The 23,756-nt window shown below is 38.0% G+C and overlaps 1 protein-coding gene across 6 annotated transcripts in view; it reads right to left on the reverse strand.

Moving 5' to 3' along the window:
* Window positions 1-741: 741 nt before the first annotated feature.
* The window catches only part of SSX2IP (SSX family member 2 interacting protein), a 28,601-nt gene continuing 5,586 nt past the window's right edge, over window positions 742-23,756 (reverse strand). For 4 of the 6 annotated variants that reach the window (XM_063298196.1, XM_063298195.1, XM_063298192.1 and 1 more), the window contains exons 2-14: window positions 22,675-22,802; window positions 18,657-18,823; window positions 18,316-18,516; window positions 14,403-14,513; window positions 13,028-13,163; window positions 12,287-12,362; window positions 12,031-12,208; window positions 9,800-9,950; window positions 8,563-8,699; window positions 7,841-8,014; window positions 5,450-5,561; window positions 2,704-2,824; window positions 742-1,986 (exon numbers count right to left, since the gene is read on the reverse strand). In XM_063298196.1, coding sequence (XP_063154266.1) covers window positions 1,812-1,986; window positions 2,704-2,824; window positions 5,450-5,561; window positions 7,841-8,014; window positions 8,563-8,699; window positions 9,800-9,950; window positions 12,031-12,208; window positions 12,287-12,362; window positions 13,028-13,163; window positions 14,403-14,513; window positions 18,316-18,516; window positions 18,657-18,823; window positions 22,675-22,717 — 1,782 coding nt within the window. In that variant the 5' untranslated portion in view covers window positions 22,718-22,802 and the 3' untranslated portion in view covers window positions 742-1,811. The remainder of the gene's footprint in view (window positions 1,987-2,703; window positions 2,825-5,449; window positions 5,562-7,840; window positions 8,015-8,562; window positions 8,700-9,799; window positions 9,951-12,030; window positions 12,209-12,286; window positions 12,363-13,027; window positions 13,164-14,402; window positions 14,514-18,315; window positions 18,517-18,656; window positions 18,824-22,674; window positions 22,803-23,756) is intronic. The other 2 variants (XM_063298197.1, XM_063298198.1) reach the window with 2 other exon arrangements.

The following is a 23,756-nucleotide window of genomic DNA, read 5'->3' on the forward strand; positions in this document are numbered from 1 at the left end:
TCTGCCAGGGGTCTATACTCTCTCCACTCTTATTTAACATCTACATGAAGCTGCTGGGTGAGGTCGTCCATCAGCATGGGGTTAAATATAATTTGCATACTGATATTCACATCTTTTTCTCTGGTCAACCAAGTGATGATGTCACGGTTCTTTCCCAGTGTCTGGAGGATGGGGGGGGGGGGTCTGGATGGGGAAGAATAAGCTTTAGCTTAACCACAGAGTGGCTATGGCTGTTAGGGCCCCCTGGATCTGGGGCCTTTACATTTAGTTGTGGGGGCTCCACTCCCCCATACATTAGTGGTGCGCAATGTGGACTCTCTGCTCCCGTTTAAGAAACATATGGCAGGTGCAGTCTGGACAGCTTTTGCACAAATCCATTTTGTGTGCCAACTGTGCATATTTCTGGGTCAGAAGGCCCTATTCACAGTCACTTTTTTTACAACTGCTGCTGAGTTCACATCTTTACTGAGTCACTGTATATTATCACCCCAGTTAGTTACAGTTGGTTCAGACTCCATCAGAGTATATATGAAGTTTCAGGTTTTACTCCAAAGTGCATCATTTTATGCTTAGCTTAAATTGAAACACCATTTGATCATTCACCCACTTTGGAGCACTTCTTCCCAACCCGTAAGCACGGGAAAAACTGCTGGCAACCTTTTACACTGAAAAGTTCTAAATGGGTACTGGATCTGCTCTTACATGTGAATTGGAAGAAAAAAGGCTCTTAAACATGAAATATACATTGTAACATTTATTTCCTTTTAAAAATTGGGACACTTTCAGAGGGAGTCCAAGACTACTGATTTGTGGAGTTGAAGCATGCATCAGCTATATTCAGACTGTGCAGTGGAAAAATATTGCAATCCCTCTTCTGAATCATCTGGCATTATCTCCATTCTAATAAATATAGACTGGCTCTTCAAGCATAGACAGATCGACCATTCTTACATCTGGAACATGACAGAACTGTTTGTTTGCTGAATTCCAAAGGGCAGGTAGAACACTTTGGCAAACTAGAGGTACAATGTTTACCTCTGACTCACTGTACAGTATCCAAATCATAAGGACCTCCTCCTAAAAAGCAACCCCTCATACATTCATCCATATCATCTTAGTTGCAGTATTTTAAAAGATTTTTTCCTGAAATGATCTTTAAAAAAAACCTCATTCATAAGCATTGTTAAAAAAAAAACAGTTACAGTTGGCATGTAAAATACTATGGTTTTGGGAGTATAGGGCATCATACATTTTATGGCATTGCCACATAATGCTTTATCTCTTATCCATTTGAAAGTTAAGGCCCTGCTTTTTGTTTAAAATATATGAAAAGAGGTAATCCAAAATTACACAATAAATATAGAACCTGCCATGTTACTCTATAATATACTATACATTCAAGTTAAGGGGAACAAGTTTCAATGCCTATCACCCTTGAGATACAGTTCATCATAACCTAATTGAGGGCTAAAAGTGCTACTTTTGCTTGCAGGAAAACATACAAATGCTGAAGCATTTCATCTTTTTAAAAAAATCACACATTCCTTCAATTAAAGAACCATTTCATCTGTCGTAAGAATATACATAAATCTGAATAAAGATTTACTATTTATACCGAGAGAAGGGCACAGACTCTCTTTCTAGAAGGAAAATATAGGAAGTTTTTTGGGGCGGAGAGGGAATCTTATAAAGCCACGCATAAAGCAGAATGGATATCACCGTCAATTCCACTCATGAATTTCCCATTTTGTGAAACTCAAAAAATTTATGGATGAAACTGCTTAAGAAAAAGAGCAAGAATGTTCAAAAAGCTAAGATGAGTTAATGATGTGCTCTGTGCATAAATCTGCTGATGGTAGCCCATGTACATTGTTCTCATTGTCTTCTGCCACAGGGCTGGCTTCCTTAATTTGTAGCATTAATGGCTCTCTTTTAATCTGGCTGGGCTTTTGGACTTCAGGTGTTTTATCCAGAAAAGTACTCAAGCTGAGAGAAAACAAATAAATAAGAATTAACATGCTGTTCTTAACATGGGCATCTACAGAAGAAGGAAGAATGATAAAATATAGGGTCACAACATCATGCAAAGGCCTTATCTACTTTCATCAGGTGTCAGGACACATGTATGTAAGGGCATCATTTTGACATCAGAGTTTGCTGCACCTGCTACTAGTTCTTAGTATGATTTGTATACAAACACAATGATGAGATAAATAAAAGCCCGCTCCCTTTATGACATAAACATCCATCCATCCCAAACCAAGTAGCTTGCCAACCACATATGACAACATACTATAGGTTCAAGTTTCTCCTATACCTTCAGTGCTACAAAAACAAAGAGCTCTCTGTGCAAGACAACATCCATAGTTGATGTTGCACACTTGTCCTGATGTATCACAAGTTGGGCATATCCCAAAGAATTTCAGTACCAATAGTTTCATTAAAGTCCTGAGAAGAGATGGTTGCAAATATTTGCCTCCAATCTGCAGAAATCACTGTGAGTTGAATAGCCTAGGACTTGAATTCTTAAAGCCAATTACTTTAACAGGTCATATAGGAGAACAACTTAACTGAGTGAACGTATTTTGCCATCTTTTCAAACATCACACTCAAAGTTTTCCCAATTCAAAACACTTCTACTTTAGCTGATTAATTTTTAATGTTGTTGGAAAAGAAAGGAAAAAAAGAAGGAAAAAAACGTACCGATTCTCAAGAATATGCTGAGTTGTTTGATAAACATCTGAAAATCTGGATACAGTGGACAAGTGATTTGATTTCTTTTGGTGTGACCTGACATTTCTTAATGGATTATCTGATTCGGAACCTGAAAGACAAACAAAGTTTCTCAGAAAAGGCTCAGGCCTTCCCTAGAGAGGCTGGCACCTCTATGATCCTTTTTTTCAGTACCAGGGAAAAATGTTTGTTTTTTTTAATTCTCCAAGGTATTTTAAAACTGTTTTTACAGTTATTAAATCTTCAACAAGTTACTGTTAAAGGTAAAGGTTTCCCTTGACGTAAAGTCCAGTCGTGTCCGACTCTAGGGGGCGGTGCTCATCTCCGTTTCAAAGCCTTGGAGCCGGCGTTGTCATAGACACTTCCGGGTCATGTGGCCAGCATGACTCACGGAACGCCGTTACCTTCCCGCCGAAGCGGTACCAATTAATCTACTCACATTGGCATGTTTTCGAACTGCTTGGTGTGCAGGAGCTGGGACGAGCAACGGGAGCTCACCCCGCCGTGCGGTTTCGAACCGCCGACCTTCCGATCGACAGCTCAGCGGTTTAACCCGCAGCGCCACCGCGTCCCTTTTAAGTTACTGTTAGCTTTACTATAATTTTATGTACCCTAGTTGTCATTGCTATTATTTTTATTGTTGATGTTATAAAAATTGTTTTCCTGTGTTGCTTTTTATAGCACTTGATTGTATATAATGTGCTTTTAATTAATTTGTATAGTCTCCAGAGAACTGTGATTGTTGGGAAGTTTACAACAGAAATCAATATATCACAGTTAAGTCCACTTTTTTTAAAATCTGCTTTTAGATTTTTAGATTTAGATTGTCAGCAGATTTCCAAGCTGACAATTTTTTTTAATTATTATTATTACTACTACTACTACTACTACTACTACAAATCTTTGAAAATTCACTTGGTCAGAGTGAGAAAAGTTGGAGATTGCACTTACTTCATGCTTTAAACAGTGGCCAAGAGTTTTCTATTTTGGGGAGGAGGTCCTCCCTGCTTATTTGCTTATAAAGCTGAAGCTTGGGATATGGTCATATGGCCATTCCAGGAAGCACAAGAAAAGCAGCTGTTCCTTCAAAGGTCCTATTACTACTCTGCACAGGCAAACTGTTTTATTTTTTTAATCGAGAAATCATCATCTTATGAAACTTACAAAATAAATGTAATTCTGTTCATCTTGGTCACTGATTTTCCCCTATGCTATCACCAACCACCCTGGGAAAGGAGAGAACATAAACAGGAATGTGTTCTGGCTGATATCCAGCCAGCTTGGGATACTCTAGAATCAAAATACCCAAACAATCCAGTAGAATTCATTTAAGCCCATACTTTAGAAGTACAATAGAGGAAGGTAGTAAGTAAAATAAACAAAGGAACAAAATACACATATTGAAAAGGTAAAGAAGAACTAGGAAAGGCATCTGCCATTAGTACTTTGCTGTTTGTTCACAGTGCTGGAAAAGTGTAGTGCAAGAAAAGAAGCTGTAGCTTAGAACTGTAAACAGTAAATCCCAGAGAGCGGTAGAGATGTTCAGCTGGAAACAGAAGGGAGACAGAACTCATCAAGGACAAGTAACGTATTTCTTATCTAATCTCCCCATCACCCTTCTGGATGGGGGATCACAGATAAAAAAAATACCCAAAGACTGAGGAAGTAATCTTCATTTACCATAACTGAGCTTTCTGCAAACCTGGCATACGTTATGCATATTCACAAAAATGCAGCAAGCCAAGTTTGAGAACTACTGCCTTTATTAGGATACCACACATACAAGTTTCAAAAATATACTTTTGAAACCTCATCCAGGGTTTAGCAATATTCAGCAAAAGCCTTCAAATGCTGGATGATGCTACTGCTAATTAGTTTACTAAATCCTAAACTAGCCTACTGTAAGCTTTGTCATACTCTGTGTACTCAGCCAGAAATAACAGGCATCCTATAGTTCAGCAGTTCTCAACCTGGGGCCATATGGCCCCCTGGGGACCCTAGGAAATTTCAAGGGGGCCACAGGTGAAAAATATGTAATGGGGGGGCATGGCATGTGCTGAGGGGACCACAGAAAAGCAAAGTGTGTTATACTGCAAATACTGTCTTTATTATAAATAAAAACATATATTCTAGTTACAAACCAACTGTGTAACTGGCAATCTTATTCACTGGTAATGGGACCTGAACAGGGAGGCCACAGGAGAAAAACAACATTTGAAGGAGGCCATGGGTGAAAAAAGGTTGAGAAACGGTGCTCTGGTTGACAATCTATACATTGCCCAACAATATCTAGATTGTTTGGAAGCTATAGGAGCCAATGCAACTACATAGGACACTGGTGTAATACATTCCCTGCCCTTTTATGATTAAACTTGGGTGTGCAAACATAGTCGTTAAAGCTGCTGTAGTTTTGATCACATGACTGCAGGGAGGCTGTGACAGTTGTAAGTGTGAGCACAAGTTGTAAGGTGTTTTTCCAGCACTGTCATAAGTCTGAACCATCACTAAATGAATGGTCATTAAGTGAGAACTGCCTGTACATTTGATGACTAGCTGAGACCAGAATGCCTGTTTCTCACTGCTGTTGGCATAGGAAACCAGCTCTTTTGTTTAGACCAGGAGTAGAAAAAGGAGACCATGCATTGCTTTACACCAACAAACAAGTATTCGTGACATCAAGGAGAAATCAAACTTGGTAAAAAAAAAAAAGTCTTACTTCCCAGGAAAGCATTCTGAGCTTTCATCCGGTCAGCCTTATTTTGATCAGAAGTCATATTTAAGAACTGTTGCTTCAGCCAAACTCCACGGTCTTCCTCAAATGCCTTCCTCTACACCAAGAGAAAATATAAAATTACAAGGAATTTTATATATGTTTGCCCACTTCAAAATAATGCATTATTTTGTATTTGTGGTGTATCATTTATTTATTTGATTTATACTTCACCTTTCTCCTGTGGTGAGCACTCAAAGTAGCTAATAAAACTCACAACAAAAACAAAATATAAAGTGTTAAAAACAAAGATTAATACTAGATTAGATACTAGAATCATTTAACAATCGTAAGCCTAGCAAAACAGATGAGTTTTACAGACTTTCTAAACAGTGTTAAGAGAATAGACCAAACCCTAGTCTATGTATTCTATACCCTTGGAGCAACACAGGAAAAGATCCTCTCCTGCATACAGGAAGTTAGACCTCTGATGGTTGAGGTATCTTCAAAAGGGCCTCTCCTTAACAATTAAATCAATTTGTAACGAGAGTAGTCCCTTAGATCTGAAGCTATTTAGCGCTTTGAAGGGCAGTATCAACACTTCAAATTATGCCAGGTAAATGTCTGGTAACCAGGGCAGATCTTTTAGTAGAAACCATGGAATCAGTGTACCTTGCACAAATTTGCTATTTACAGGTAGTCCTAGAGTTACGACCGTTCGTTCAGCAACTGTTCAAAGTTATGATGGTGCTGAACGAAGGGACTTGCAACTGGTACTTGAAGTTTTGGCCATTGCAGCGCCCCCATGGTCACGTGAACAAAATTCGGGTGCCTGGCAACCAGCTTGCACTTACAACCAGTTGCAGCATCCCACAGTCGCGCGTTCACCATTTCCGACCTTCCCTGGCTTCCTACAAGCAAAGTCAAGGGGGAAGCTGGCAAGGAAGGTCGCAAGTCGCTTGGGTAAGTCTCCCCCCCGCCCCACCTTTCTTTGATCGCATGCACCATGCCCTCCTTCCCCCGTTTGCTCGCACAGACCCAACATCCTCTTTCCATGGCCTCACTGCAATTGCACACATGCACACAAACACACCGCACTGTTTCCACAGCCCCGTGATCACACACACAGCCCTAAATCACACACACACCACGCCCTCTTTCCCTCCCTACAATTGCACGCAACCCCCACCCTTTCCTTAGCCTCCCTGCAATTGCACACCCGCATGCACCCCATGCCCTTTCCATGGCCTATGATTGCGCACATGCACACACACACACCCTTTCCACAGCCTCCCTACAATCACACACACACACGCACACACCTGCATCCTCTTTCCCTCTCTATAATTGCAAGCACCTCATGCCCTCTTTCCTTGGCCTCCCTATGATTGCACACACGAACGCACCCTGCATCCTCTTTCCACGGCCTCACTGTGATCGCAAGCACCCCAAACCCTCATTCCCCAGCCTTTCTGAGCTTGTGCTGCACCAAGCATCTGCTCCCCTGACTCATATGTGGCCTGCACTGGGCTTCCCAGGGCCTCCCCCACCCCCCTGCAGCACCCCCGTGCTCCTTCCCTGAGATTCCCTCTGCTTCCCGTTTAACAACCCGCACATCTTGGATCACAACGACAACCGGGATTGCTGTCACTAGGCAATGTTGTCACGTGACGTCATGCTTTACGACTGCATCACTTAGCAATGGCAATCCCTGTCCCAATTGCAGTTGTAACTCAAAGACTACCTGTAGTTGCTACGTTTACATCAACTGAAACTTTCAAGAAGTAGGCCCCATACACAGAACATGCAGTAGTCAAGAAGGGATTATCACCAAGTTCAGATAACTGTTGCCAAATCTAACCAGCTGTGGAGGGGCACAGCTGACATACTAGCCAAAATTACACAACCGCACTCCTCATCAAAGTTGCTATGCATGAATCCAATGGCAGCTAAAGATCAGGAAGCATTTCCAAAATGGGAACCTGCTCCTTCAGGGGAGTGCAATTTCATGCAACTAATTAAGAATATGAGAAATTAATCCTGAAGTATAGAGAACTGTGATGGCGTTGGTTATAAACTGCCCTTGAGTTATATGGCTGAAAATGAAAGAGTGGTTCAAACCTTTCAAAGCAGCCTTGTATCCAGTGGGAATGGGACATTCCATCTTTTAAGTAAAAAAGAGGTACTTGCTGAGAAACTGCATCCAGCCCTAGCTCAAAGGTACATGGCCCTATATGTAGTTATAAACACTCTTCCTTTTGAACATTTCCATGATCCCTACTTGAAACATGAATAAAGTAAAAGCGAAGCCTACTGCATTTATTGGCATGGTTCTTGGTCATCCGGCTGCCTGAGAAACCCTCTCCAGTATTATGAAACAAAGAACTATTTGAATACCTCCAGTCCTAATCTAATAGCTGCTTCCGTAAAACTTTTGCGCTCTCTCTCAAAGTTCTTCTTTTGTTCTCTGAATAGTCTCCACTCTTCCTTGAGTCTCTCTTTTTCTTCCAGCAAGTAACAATCCTGTAGCAACATATTGGTATCATCATCACACGGAGAAGTTAGCTGCTGCTGCAGATAGGATGTGAAGTACAGAAAAATCAAAAGGGATTATTTGGAAGTTGCCTCTCTGGCCACAATCAAGAGATCTTTAGTTGCCAGAAAAAGTTAATCAAATGATTTTAAAAACCTAACTGGAATAAAGCAAAATATATCACATTCAGCCATAAGTCAGAAGAATGTGTAGGATGGAGAGGGGAATCCAAAAACTAGATTACTAAGTAAGCAAAAGAGTCTCTATATGAACATTGTTCTCCTTACAGCGAATGTAAGAAATTGTCCACGCTAGCCCAGTTCCAAACAATGTAAAGCAGGCAGAGTGGATGATTAATGCCATACTCCTTTCTTCACCAATATTATCAAAATCAATTAAAATTAATTAAACTTGTTTAAAACTTTGAACAAGTTCTGAGGACCACTGCTATGCCAGTTCTTGAGATAGGGTTTTCTTCCATTTGTACAAGTGGCAATGAGCAGAATTTAGATCTAACGTCTCATTTATTCTTCTTGTAAATTTTGTCTCTGTTTTGAAACTCGTACCTATGTATTTGAATGCTTACCTGCAAAAGCTGCTGTTGAGTTTTTATCATCTCCTTGTACTGCTGAATTTCCAGCTGCAGCCCTTCAACTTCCAGTTCATGGTCGTGTCTTGAGATTGTATCTTTGTCATTCAGAGAGCCAGAATACACATGCAATACTACAAGTTTGAAAAAGCGCTTGATTATTTTTTTGTTAAGCATCTAGTTACTACATATTCAATTAATCAGCTACTTACACAGTATACTGCATATTTCCCAGCTTTGACACATCCCTTGTTCAGTATATAGTACTGTACAGTCAGACGACTTTACACTGATTGTATTGATTTTTCTTACTGAATTTGTTTTCAGAAAACAGTATATGGCAGAATTCTACATAAAACATATTTTCATTAAATACAAGTGTTCTAACTTAGTTAATCCTCTCAACTGACAGGCCATTAAACTGCTTTTTAATTGTTTATAGTCTCTGCGATTACATGAGTTTATTTAGTCCCTTTGGATTAACAGTGCTCTTTGAAAACAATTATGTACAAAATCCAGTGAAATAATTGGTAAGGCTCTGTCTTACATGAATAGACTCAGAGTATGATAATTGGTAAGGCCTAGTGAACAAAGGAATAAAAGAAAAAAATGTGCACTGTTATCAATGGGTTCATTAAGGACTTCAAGCTATAAAAGGGGTAATTTCAAACAGCAGTCATTCATAAAGATCAAATAATGTAGGAAAAAAACACATAAGCATACTCTATGCTTATGTTTAATACTTTAAATCACAATTAAAATAATCTTAAAGTTTATTGTTTCTCTGCAATTTTTCCCAATTTGTGGTTGTCATAACATTCAGTTTAACTGATATAAATTCTTTTGAAAAAAGATAATGGGAGCATTATTGTCAAAACTTTAATTCAAGAGTCAGAAAGAAACTTTACAGGTACAAGTAATTATGAAGGGAAGCCATTTCTCAAAATAAAACTGATAAAACAGAGTTTAAAACAGAAAGGTCACTATATGCTTAAGAATACAGGAAATGTTTCAGAAACATTTTTCTATTTTAATAATGATATTTTATACCTATATTGTTGCTATCTGAAATATAATTTTCTTCCACACCTTTTATTACACTAATGAATACATCATACTTCTATTGCTCAAAATATTTTTGGTGTTCACGGCACCCAGATCAAATGCATAACCAGAAATCAGAAAAATGTAGAAAAAAAAGATGTCACGAATATAGCTCAAATTGGAGCTTCACCTTGGTTATCCAGGTTTTCGACATGATTTTTCAGCATTCTCCACTGTTTTCGAATGCTATTAGCAAGCTGTTCACGCACCGTTTCACAAGAAAGTTCCCACATGTTCTCTTTATTTGCTTCTCCAGAATCTTCCTCCAAGTCTGACAGCACCTGAAATATGTGTATATAAAATGCATCTCTAAATGCAAGAAGATCCAAAACTCTTCAGTCTGATAATACAGTTTCATAGTGTATATTATTCTCCCTGATGTTAAGATAATTCTGCTGGTTTCATTTGTATTTTTTATGGGTATTTACTGCATGCTTATTTATAATACCATTGTTAGCTTCAAAAATATTTAAGTTAAAAATTGCAATGGCTAAATACATTTAATAATTATTTAAATATTAGTATATTAATTATATCTCTATATTTATATTTAATATATTAAGCCAATTACATTCCTGGGAAATCTCTCTTTACTGACTATCTATGGGCATTCCTCATACAGCACAACGAAGCACCTACTGTACCATTCGATTCATCTAGACAGGGTTTCTCTACCAGGGTTCCATGGAACCCTAGGGTTCCACGAGAGGTCACCAGGGGTTCCCTGGGAGTTCATGATTTATTAAAAAAAAATATTTCAAATTCAGGCAACTTCACATGAAAGAGGTAAGTTTCATTCTTTATTTTTAGTTTAAGAACACTATTAATACATATATGCAGGCCTACACATGGAACAAAAATAATAATTTTGTAACTTCTGGCTTATATTTGAGCCTGAATGTGCAGGGGTTCCCCAAGGACTGAAAAAATATTTCAAGGGTTCCTCCAGGGTCAAAGGTTGAGAAAGGCTGATCTAGACCATGTACATAGTACTAGAAGTAGCATTTTCTAAAACATCCTTCTCATTTCCTAGCCTGTCACCATTTCCTTCTTGCAAATTAAGCACCAGGTGGTTTGATTTTAACCTGTTTTTCTAACGATGATACATTCAAAACTGGTTATTTACATAGTGTTTTAGTACTCATAAGCTGAAACAAAATATATTGGGCAGCTTTAGTGTAAAAACAGTATCTTGGCCTTTTTAAAAAATCTATCAGGAAAGTATTAGCTACAGAATGTACATGAATTCATTTGCTAAAGCTGATTTTCCTATTTGTCTTGTACTTTATTCCAGACACTTGAATCTTTCCTATAACTAGGCTGTTCTTTAGGTCAAAGAACAGTACTAGCTCCACCTACTGAGTATAGATGATAATGGCACTGCATTCCAATCCTGCAAAATTAAATGTATTGAAAGAGACTATAGGCAATTAAGGGATGTATTAAGATGATAATGGTGGAAGGGACAAACAGAACGCAGCAGCTTTGAAACAAGAACCAAGTGCCCTAAATTAGAATAAATTGTCCATCCAGAGCAAGTCATTTGTGATCCAGAATGGTTACTAATTCAGCATCTCCAACACAAATCTATCATTATCCTTACATCTGCTTAATGGAACAATATAAAAATGAAAACGTTACAAAATAACTGATTTGGAAAAGATTTGTATTAACCTCTCAGAGCTCCAAGAGTGTAACTCTAAAGATGAATCATTGTCTTTTAAGAGGAAGGAATATACAAATCTTGCCATTCCTCTTTTGTGTTTGTACAGGAAAAAAAATTCATTTATTTATTATTTAAATAATTTCTGTGGTTGCCCAACTCAAAAACTGTGACAAAAGGTGGCTTACAAGGAAAAAACCAGTCTAAAATGGAACAGCAATCAATAATAATCAGTCATAGACAATATGGCTCACATTCACATCCTCTTTCAGAGATAGAAGATTGGACACAGAAAACATTTTATGAAGCTCCCAACACATGGGTGGTTGATCTTCTCAATTGTGGAATTTAAAATCACTTGGAAACAGACCTATTTCAAATAATGTTAATGTATTTTTACTGATCATGCTAAGGTATGTAATTTATTACTATTGTTCTTAGGGTTTTTTATATTTTAATGATTAATTGCATTTTGAATATTACACATTAATCATTTTATTTTTATGCTTAGTTTTTACCTCCAATAGTTTTGTTCCAAAAAATGGCACACACACCACAGAAAAAGTTCAGACTTACCCAAAATATAACCAGTGAATTCAATTCCATCCTTTTAAAACCAGACTGAAATCACAAATAGCAGTAACAGTTTCACAAGATTTAGCCACACACAGTTTTGTTTTAAATAGATGCACACTTACAGGCCCACTGCTATCTTCAGTCTTCTCTTTAGGCATCTGCTTCTGCGATGGAAGCAAAGAAACTATCTCCTTCTTCATTTGTTGAAGTAACTTTTTCAGTTCAGCATTTTCAATTAGCAGCTGTTTTTGGCGCTGTTCATACTCATTTAAGAGAGTTTTGAACATTTCTTCTTCATTTCTGAAAAGAAAACTCTTAAAGTAACTTAACATGAAATACAGAAGCAAGCAAAAATGAACTTTTTACTGGCCAACTCACTTAGCTTCAGTTTTCCCAGTTCTCCATGCACCTCTCTTGCCATCAATTCTGCCGACGTAATTTAAAATATCCATAGCTATAACAAGGAAAGGAATTTTAAAAAACACATCTTAAAGATCTTCAATAAAAATTGACTTAAGTAGCTTGCGGAAGACCTGAGCTCATGGACTGCTATGTTCAAAATTTGAGAGTAACCCAAAATTAAACCAAAATCACCTCTCCTCCCTACACACTAAGAGGGTTTTTTTTTTCATTTCCCACCTTCTCAGAACCTTCCTCCATTCATTCCATAGGATCAAACTTTTTTTAGTTTAAACTAAATCAATGTACTATTTCATTTACAAACATACTTCTGCATACAGTGGATATATACAGTATGTATAATGGATGGCTAAATAAGTAAATGTAAAAAGCCAGATCCCATTTTGTTTCAGATGGATAGGTCTGGGATCAAGCTAATCCACAGCCTCTAAGACGAGTGATGCTATAAGGTCTGTTCTAGGCTGGAGGTTATCATGCAGCACTTTGTTCTGGATACCTATTTGTCCTTAATGATAAGTAACCACCTTGGTATACATTCCTGAAAGAAGCACTCTGGTGTCCCATCTCTTATCCACCAGTGTATTTTAGCTACTCTTTGCATGCCTCTAACTAATAGATCAACCGAGGCCAAAATAAAATAGAATAGGAAGCAGAAGTGAACATCCGCATCACCATTTTCACTGTAATAAATGGCCGTACCCATTTTTTTGTCCTTTTTATTCATAAGGAGTTGATGAAAGCGCTCTTTCAGTTTGTTGTATTCTCGTTCTTTCCTCTTCATATCATGGTTATATTGGGATGCTCGACTTGCAACAATATTCTGTAGCTTCTGGATCTAAAATGCATATATTTAAAGAAATGTGCATTTTAGACATTCCAAGCAATTTACATTTGTATCAGAGGTCTAGCCACAAAATATCCAATACAGGGATACTAATTCTTTAAGCATGTCGTTAAGACAGGGTAATTTCTGCAACTTCTGTGGGCTACTTCAGGTCAGGAAGTCATTTGTAATGATCTGGAATGCCTCCTAGTCTCACACTCTCAGAAGGGCAACTACAAGGATCTTTCTGTTCCTGATTCTCCGAGTCTGTCGGTCCTCCTCCTTTCCCAGAAGTAAAGACACATTAGTTACAATGCTTCCATTTTGTCTAATAGCCATTATAATTCAATATCATAATAATCTCCTAAAGAACAGCTATATAAAATTAAACAGGTTCAGATTTTCCTAAAGTAAGCCCAGACAGTGGAACACCTGTTTTGCCTAGGTAAGCCTGAGGACCATAGAAACAACAATGGGTTTCTTTTTATTTGGATTTTTTATTTGTATTCTTTTTGATTTAATTTTTTGGCTGCTGAAACTTCAACTAGATATCAGACTCAACATTTCACAGAATACATTAGAGGCTAAATGTCAGGACTTTTTTCCTCTTCTTCTCCCCCAAATTGAAATGACTATTTCTTACAGTTCTATGCAAAGTCTTTAAAAAACGAAGTGTTTTACAGAACTTGGTGCAGGGAATAAAGCACTTCTCCTCAATTGTTGAAGCTGCCTTGTTTTCCAAAGTCAGGGGCAGGTTCTGAAACAACTGAGTGACTGTTGCAAAGACAGGGCTGCTTTAACCATTCAATGAGAAATATTTTGTTTCCACTCCCATATGATGCCACGCAACTCTTCTGAAGGTTTTGCACAGCACTCTTTCTTATATTCCTTTGAAAGCACGCAAATGATTAATTCCAACACAGATGCTGGGCTCACACATGGAACTAAGCAATGGTCTGTTAAGCAAAGTTAATTAAATATACAATGAATGGCTGGATACCAGCTACACACTAAACCAAAACCAAACAATATGCATCTTGGTTTACAGAGCCTCAGCATCAGAGAATACAAACTACATATGAATCAGCAGGACAAAATAACTATATGATCACAATGGCTGCTACAAACTGAAGTTTCAATAATCCCAGAAGATGGAGCAGCTCTAAAATCAACAACTAGGAATACTTACAAAATCCACCCAGTCTATCAATCAATTCAGTACTTTTGCCACAGAAGCACAGGCTGACCAACCTCATCTTTCTCATTCTTCAGTAACTGGTGAAGATTCCTGTTCTTACACTGAAGTTGCCTATCCCTTTCCTGAAGTCCAACAGTTTCTCTTCTAGAAGATTCCAGCTGCTCCTATTAAAAAGCAAAATCGTACCTAAAATTTACTACAGATGAAAAATGTCTTGAGATTTTAAACCAAAAGGAAATAAAGGCTTCTCTTTAAAAAAACAGGTATTTGAGGAAAATTGAAATATTTATTTATTTATTTAAATTTTTGTCCTGCCTTTATTCTTTTTATAAATAATAAGGTACCCTGAGTACCCTGTACAGAGTCAATGCATTACTTTATAAAATGTCTTATGCATAACTGTTTGGAGTATAAAACTAAAAAGTACAGCTTACTCATTGATTTCTATTTACTTCAAAATGTTTTTAACTTTTACTGCTGTGAGTTATTACAGTTAGTTAGATTTATATGCTGCACTTCCTTTAGGAAGTACAATGCTCCTTCTAAGCCAGAGTTTCTCAACCGTGGCAACTTTAAGCTGTGTGGACTTCAACTCCCAGAATTCCCCAGCCAGCATGGCTGGCTGGGGAATTCTGGGAATTGAAGTCCACACAGCTTAAAGTTGCCACGGTTGAGAAACACTGTTCTAAGCTGTACCTCTGTACAGCTGAACACCTGTGAACAAGATTCAGTCTCCCAAAAAACTGACCCAAAATCCACAAACATGAACAGAACAGAAAGTGGAGGAAGGGAGTGAGTCAATGAGGAAAGGGACACCGTTGGAACCAATGATGTCTAGGCTGTCAAAAGACAGAGATGGTCAAATGCACTGGGATGCAACTCCCCTTTCTGTTAGAACTGAAATCTGAAGTTTTTCTTTTTGATTTGCAAGAGTCTAACTCACAGCTCAACAGGCCTTAGAGGAAGAATCTAATAATCTTCCCTGGCCTGTAACTCCAGAAGCATGGAGAGTGGAAGGAGATAATTGGGGGAAAGCTACTCTAGGCAATGTTTCCTTTAAGCCACCTCCCAGCCCAGGACTTCCCAGGCTAACGGAACAGCTGCTCAGAAAACATTGTGACTTGCACATCTGCTTCTCTGCCTTAGAAGGGATGTTGGTGTCACCCTTTCTCCCCTTTTTCCTCCCACAACATTCCCGTGAGATAGAGTGGACTGAGTGAGATGGTCCAGGCCAGCCAGTGAGCTTCCATGGCTGAGGAGCGACTGGAACCTGCATCTCCCCAGTGCCAGTCCAACCACTATACTGTACTACTATACCAAGCTGGCTGTCTTCTACAAGTGGAACTACAAGTTGCTCATATTTTTCTGTTTAGAAAAAACAAGCAAGCAAGCAAAAACATAACACTAATCAACACAGTATTAAAAAAGAAAAAAGAAAACCATGCACTTTGGAATTTGTTTTCCACTCACAAGGTGAAAAAAAGGCAAGGCTCAGAATGCACGTTCTGCCACATGAAACATTCCCACTGTTTCTGAATCTGAGTTGCTCTCATTACCAGCAATTTCTACTACTTCTAAGCCTTTTTTTTTTTAAACCATTCCATGGAATTTTGAAAACTGGAGGTTTGCCAATACTGGGAAAAACATCTCAAACCTTTCACATGTTCACAGTTCCTCTGCCACTGACCCTGTCTATTCACCTTACGGGATGCTTTACTCTGTCAAACAATTTCATTAAGAATTATAAATGGAAAGAATAAAAGCCAATACAAACTACAAAACATGCAAACAGAAAAATACTAAAGAATGAAGGAAAAAGGGAGGGGTGTGGAAAAGAAAAAAGGAAGAGAAAAAAGGGAAAAAAGAGAAGTAACTTCCCCCTTCATCCCAGCAAGTAAAGACACTTTTAATAGCCTATCGCAATCTCTAAATGCAACATAATCTCTCTTCTCCCCATAGCTCATCTCTTAAGCAAAAAAACAAAAAACAAAATCCAAATGCTTTGTCGATCGTTTGTCAGCAAAAGTCCAGTAAAGGCAACCAGATGTAACTATTTTCCTCTTTTAGCCCTGATCAAACAAACCAACCTTGTATTCCTTCCCAGAGTTTTTAAAAATATTTTTAACCCCTTCAAAGAGAGTCCCAGAGGTAGTTTGCTAATCATCTGTATTTCAAGGCAAAAAATCTTTTAGAACTTTAACAAGTTTCTTTTGTATATCCAGTAAGTAGAGTTTATCCTTTTGCTTGTCACTTGTAATAAAATCCTTCAAAATCTTAACAGAGCTCTTTTGTACATCCAGTAAGAAAAAATTATCCAAATCAATTTCCTGGTTTGATAGCTGTACATGTACTTTAAGGAAATAAGTCATCCATCAGATCCATTTGCATTTAATTTAAATCCCCCTTCCTAGTAATTTCATAGACATTGATTGCAATTTGTTCTTGTTCCATAACTTCATTATAGTATGTTCTGTCCATCTTGTCAAGCAATTGATCCATTCTATTAAGAAGCTTAATAGAAAGATATTCAAAAGTTTGCAATATAGATTTCTGCTTCAGATTCTTTATCTGCTCCATATTCTTTATCCTCTAGCTCCCTCTAGTATCCAGCTTTCAAGGTCTCCTTGACATAAAGAAAGCCAAAACAGTTGCCATTTTCTCATGAGAAAATTTCTTCTAATTAATTCAAATCTATAACTCCAAATCCTTCTAGCCCCTTAATCCGTTAACTTGCTGCATAGTCCAAGAAATCACAGATTTTTCAAAACTTTAAAAATCAAATTTACACCATCGTCCTCTAAGGAGGATGAGATTCACTTGATGAATACAGCAAAACCTTGCTGGTCCAAAGGGTCTTAATCTCTCCAGTTAACAAACAAACGAACAAACAAACAAAATCCCAATCCAAAAAAGTGATTAAGAAATGAGGCTTGGTCAAGCTTAATGTCCATAAAAGGCTGCTTTGCGAGTCTGAGCTTGATGAAATCCCAACTCCCAGCCACTCCATTCATAAGCCAACCACAAAATGGCAGTTTCCATAGTCTACTCATGAGTAACAACTATCCAGAGTCCAGTGAATAATCTCGATAATCCTTCCAGAGAAATTTCACTGTTCCAGATCCAGCCTTCAGCCACGATTCCCCTTGCAAAGCTGTCCTGCTAATGAGCAGGATGTCAGATCGCCATGGTACTCACAGGAAGTCTACCTTAAGGATGCATTACTATTCGCCTAAACTTAAGTTCCAATGAGTTGGGTAAGTTAAACTAGCTCATTCTAGAGTCAGTCTTTTGCTATTAGTAAACCAAAGATTATTGGATAATATATATTCCATTTAATTTTTCATTCAGAAAAAGAAACCAGGGAACACATAACAAGTACAAACTTCAGCATTACAAAGCAGCTTTGGAAGCACTATAGAATAATCTATGTGGTCACCAGGTGTCGAAAATGACATGATAGCATATAACCAGTCAATATAATAATCACAGTGGTTACTGATAAACAAGTGCTTATCAGTCTAGATGAGGTACGCACTGTTTTACGTTTAAGTTTCTGCATCTGTTATAAATTTTATAAACTTTAATAAAAGTGAGACCCCCAAAAGGTTTCTAGTTATGCAAATAAAACAAGGAATAACATTTCTCTTGACACTGCAAAAAGTTCATAGACAAGTATTACTTCTAGAATCTTTCTGTTTATAAATTTTCAGCTAAGCCGCAGTCTTTAACTGATAAACATTTTAAAAGACAATTAATGCCCTGGCCTAATTTCTGCATGCAGAAGACTGAACAGTACACATTATAAAAGGATGTGAGTTACATCATCAGAGATGATGTAACATTTTATGCATCCAATATTTCTTAACTTCACAAATTTGATGTGCAATACCTTTAGAAAATAAGAATGTTAGAGTGTTTTCACATATTAATAAGGGTAAGCAGGAGCATCGTAACATAGGATATTACCTTTAACTTAATGTAGCAGTTTTGCAGATGGTCCATATCACTGCCCAGTTTTAGATGCTGGGTTTCTGTTTCTTCCTGAGCACGTAGAGTTTTACGTTGCAGCACCAGTAGCTCATTCATACAGTTTAAGACAGAAACTATGCTTAATTCTTTGCCTCTGGAGTCAGCATAAAGTGATGGGAAGCCAAGCGTGGTCAATTCCTACCACAAGAGATACATTATTTTTAAATCAATCTCTGACACTGGTGAAATCTGTATCGCATCACCAATTTCTGGGATTGAGGCTGCAAGGGTGGGTATCCCTCAGGAGAGCTTCTTGGTAATAAAATTTCATGCTTTACCTTGTTAAGATAGGAGAGGCTCTGTTCAATATTCTCTTCTGTGCAGAAGGCACTGAAAAAGCTGTGCATGCTTTTAGGCAGAGGCAGTGTTGAGTTTTGCACTTGAGGCACACTTAAACTCGAGGGAGACATATTTCTGGCTGAGGTATACCAAGTGATATTATTATCTGGGGAAGGAAAAAGCCCAAGCAGTCATATACCCATAAAGCCTTTTACCTCAAAGGCTATTCAAGATGCCTTCAAGCCAAGTTTGCGAGCCAAGTCTTGCTCTCAAATTGTTGCTCGCCAAGTTGTGATTGTTCAAATTACAGAGAGATGAGGGAAGGGCTACATTATGAATATAACACAAAGCATAACACATAACACTCTAACATAACACAAAGCAAGCAATTATCAAAACAATTCTACAACATCTGTGGCAGTAACTCTGATAGAAAAATCTGCATCTGATTAAGGGGGGTTTCCCTTGACGTAAAGTCCAGTCGTGTCCGACTCTAGGGGGCGGTGCTCATCTCCGTTTCAAAGCCTTGGAGCCGGCGTTGTCCATAGGACACTTCCGGGTCATGTGGCCAGTATGACTCACGGAACGCCGTTACCTTCCCGCCGAAGCGGTACCAATTAATCTACTCACATTTGCATGTTTTCGAACTGCTTGGTGTGCAGAAGCTGGGACGAGCAACGGGAGCTCACCCCGCCGCGCGGTTTCGAACCGCCGACCTTCCGATCGACAGCTCAGCGGTTTAACCCGCAGCGCCACCGCGTCCCACGCATCTGATTAAATAATCAGCTTAAACTAGCATTCCACTTCACATTTCAGTGTGTTTTTTAACACAGTTATATGCTTTTCTATACTGTAATACTTTAGCGTAACACATGGAAGACATTAAATTTACCATTGACTATTAAATGAAAATATAGGAAAATTTGTAACAGGTCTGCAAAGCCTAGTTTTTTCAGCAAAGTGAATTATAAGCCACCATTTCCATTTCAAATGTTGTTACCTATGTTATGCACAGATGTCCAGAGTTCTAGCTTAGAAATGGCTAAAATATGTGAACACTATTTGTGCACCAACCATGAATGCTGAAGATGAAGAAGTTGAAAACTTTTACAAAATGCTGCAATCTGAAATTGATTAAACATGCAGTCAAGATGATTTCTTAATTATTGGCGACTGGAACGCAAAAGTTAGAAACAAAGAAGGATCAGTAGTTGGAAAATATGGCCTTGGTGACAGAAACAACGCTGGAGATTGCACGAAAGAATTCTGTAAGACCAATGATTTATTTATTTGCAATACTTTTTTCCAACAACACAGTCAATGACTATATACATGGACCTCGACAGATGGATTACACAGAAATCAAATTGATTACGTTTGTGGAAGGAGAAGATGGAGAAGCTCAATACTATCAGTTAAGACAAAGCCAGGAGCTGACTGCGGGAGAAATCATCAATTGCTCATGTGCAAGTTCAAGCTGAAGCTGAAGCAAATTAAAGCAAGTCCAAGAGTGCTAAAGTATGATCAAGAAAATATCCCACCTGAATTTAGAGATCATCTCAAAAATAGATTTGATGCACTAAACACTGATGACCGAAGACCAGAAGAGTTGTGGGAAGACATTAAGAACGTAATATGTGAAGAAAGTGAAAAATCATTACAAAGGCAGGAAAGAAGGAAAAGATCCAAATGGATGTCAGATGAGACTCTGGAACTTGCTCTTAAACGCCGAGTAGCTAAAGCTAATAGAAGAAAGAATGAAGTAAGAGAGCTAAACAGAAAATTTCAAAGGGCAGCTCAAAAAGATAAGGAAAAATATTAGGTTGAAATATGCAAAGACCTAGAAAATCAAAGATGAAGAACACGATCAGCATTTCTCAAGCTGAAAGAGTTGAAGAGAAAATTCAAGCCCTGAGTTGCTATCCTAAAGATTTAATGGGCAATACATTAAATGACGTGGGTAGTATTAAGAGAAAATGGAAGGAATATACAAAATCACTGAATAAAAAAGAATTAGTCGATGTTCAGCTATTTCAGGAGGTAGAATATGATCAAGAACCATCAGTACTGAAGGAAGAAGTTCAAGCTGCACTGAAGATATTGGCGAAAAACAAGGCTACAGGAATTGATGGATTACCAGTTGAGATATTTCAACAATCAGATGCAGCAGTGGAAGCACTTACTCTTCTATGTCAAGAAGTTTGGAAGACAACGACCCGGCCAACTAACTGGAGGAGATACGTATTCATGCCCATTCCAAAGAAAGGAGATCAAACAGAATGTGGAAATTATCGAACAATTTCATTGATTTCACATGCTAGCAAAATTTTGCTGAAAATAATTCAACAACGTCTGCAGCCTTACATTGATAGAGAACTACCAGAAGTCCAAGCTGGATTTAGAAGAGGATGCGGTATGAAAGATATCATTGCTGATGTCAGATGGATCTTGGCTGAATGTAAAGAATACCAGAAAGATGTTTACCTCCATTTCATTGATTACACAAAGGCGTTCGACTGTGTGGACCATAACAAGTTATGGCTAATATTACAAAGAATGGGAATTCCAGAGCACTTAATTGTACTCATGCAGAACCTGTACATGGATCAAGAGGTAGTCATTAGAACAGAAAACGGTGATACTGAGTGGTTCAAAATTGGAAAAGGTGTGCAGCAAGGTTGTATACTTTCACCCTACTTATTCAATGTGTATGCTGAACAAATAATTCGAGAAGCAGGAATGTACAAAGAAGAACGGGGTATCAGAATTGGTGGCAGACTCATTAACAACCTGCGATATGCAGATGATACAACTTTGCTTGCTGGAAGTGAAGACAACTTGAAGTACTTGCTGATGAAGATCAAAGATTGTAGTCAGCAATACAGACACACCTGAATGTAAAGAAGATGAAGATACTCACAAATGGACCAATAAACAATGTCACAATAAATGGAGAAGAAATTGAAGTCATCAACAATTTCATTCTACTCAGATCAACAATCAATGCCAACGGAAGTAGTAACCAAGAAATCAAATGATGTATCGTGCTGGGAAAATCTGCCACCAAAGACCTATCTAAAGTTTTCAGTAGTAAAGACGTCAGTTTAAAAACAAAGGTGCGTCTGACTCACGCCATGGTCTTCCCAATTGCCACATATGCCTGTGAAAGTTGGACATTAAAAAAGGAAGATAGAAGAAGAATTGATGCATTCGAATTGTGGTGTTGGCGAACATCACTGAAAATACCATGGACTGCCAGAAGAACAAACAAATCAGTTTTAGAAGAAATACAACCAGAATGTTCCCTAGAGGCGAAGATAACTAAGGTTAGACTCTCATACTTTGGACACATTGTCAGGAAAGACCGATCACTTGAAAAGGACATCATGTTTGGTGAAGTCGAGGACCAGCAGAAAAGAGGAAAACCTTCAATGCGACGGACTGATACAATTACAGCAACAATGGATACAAACATTGGAACAGTCAGGCATATGGCGCAAGACCAAACAGCATTTTGTTCTGTTATATGTAGGGTTGCCATATGTTGTAAACGACTCAGTGGCAACTAACAACAACAATTAAGTCCCTTGCATTAAACCCTAGATCTATGTGGTACTTTGGATTCAATTCCAAAAAGGTATTTTGGAGTACATGTTGGAATTAATATAGGATCAGTTGGCACTTCAAGTAGCTCATGGTTTCTCCCAGGATCCTTTGTGACCCCACATCTTTTTAGCAACTGAATACACAATACCACAAAGTCTTATTCTTTATTTCAGATGTCCTGGGAGAACCTGCCTATGACACTACCACCACCCCTTTTGTGAGGTAAGGAAGGGGATTGAGGCTCATAGGTGGTGGTGGTGCTTTGGACTGTTTTTATATTCTTTTACTGTGGGTGTTTTACTGTATCTCTATTGCTATATATGAACTGCCAAGATTTTTTGAGATTGTGGCAGAGTACAAATCAAATAAATAAGTAAATATTCTGAAATTTCCACTTATCACTTGGTTTACCTGAGGACAGCTCTGCCACTGTTACGCTGCTCCAATCTCCCATAGCAACTAACACATCTAGGAAGCCTGATCAATCAGCAGAGGCGCATTATGATCACTGTGGGTTGTATCTCCTATGTCAGCATCTCCTAAAACAGCAAAAACATTTTAAATTAATGAAACTATTTAAGCCAAACCTGAGCATAAGCAGACCTAGAAGACATTCTGCTTGGTTAAAGTACATTTCTGGATTTTCAGACTTGACATTCTGTATGTTTAGATTCATATCCCCAGACAAATGTTTACAAATGCATCAATAAGTAAGAAATTTTGCTTGGACATGATGAGGTAAATAGTGAACTTATCACCAATGTGAATTTTAAAAGTTATAACAGAGTTGAATTAAGCAGAAAATATTTTTGCTGCCAAGAAGGCTAATGCAATGATGTAAATGTCCCCTGATTTGGGGAAGAAAGATTCGGAGATCTCCAGGGTAGTGTGAGCCTATTGATCACAGGATGCCTAGCCCTGAATTTGATACATTGCCTTCCTGGCAGTGTTTTACAAGAAAGCTTCTGTAGGCAGTATAAGAACTTTTTAAGTTGAAAGTACAGCAGCAATTTGCACTTTCATTTTCTTCAACTATTGAAGTGCACTGTACATAATATTGTGCAGTCATAAACACTTACATTAAATATCATAAAAATTTAATCCTTGAGGATCCACAAGACTCTTTTATATTATTTTAGCTCATATCCTTTTTTTATTCTCATTACACTGAAAGTTGGAAATATGCACAGAGAGAAGAAATACTGCTACAAATATTTCTGAGTACAGTATTGTTTTTCCAACAAATCAACAGTCTGACAACATTATTTTTAAAAAATTATTGATTTTCAAAGCTGGGAAGCAAAACTTATCTACTGAGGCTACATCAGATTACTTAATGTTGTCACATAATCATTTCTGCTGCCTTGATTCATTCTGCTGCTGTCAAGTCGATTTCACATGCCAATGATTCACAGTTCCATGCAGCAGTAAGCAGTAATTACATGTGGCAAGAACATCAGGCAAAAACTTTAGAACTAGCTTCTTAAGCTGGT

This window comes from Candoia aspera, chromosome 3 (assembly GCF_035149785.1).
Source record: "Candoia aspera isolate rCanAsp1 chromosome 3, rCanAsp1.hap2, whole genome shotgun sequence".
Taxonomy (NCBI): Eukaryota; Metazoa; Chordata; class Lepidosauria; order Squamata; family Boidae; genus Candoia; species Candoia aspera.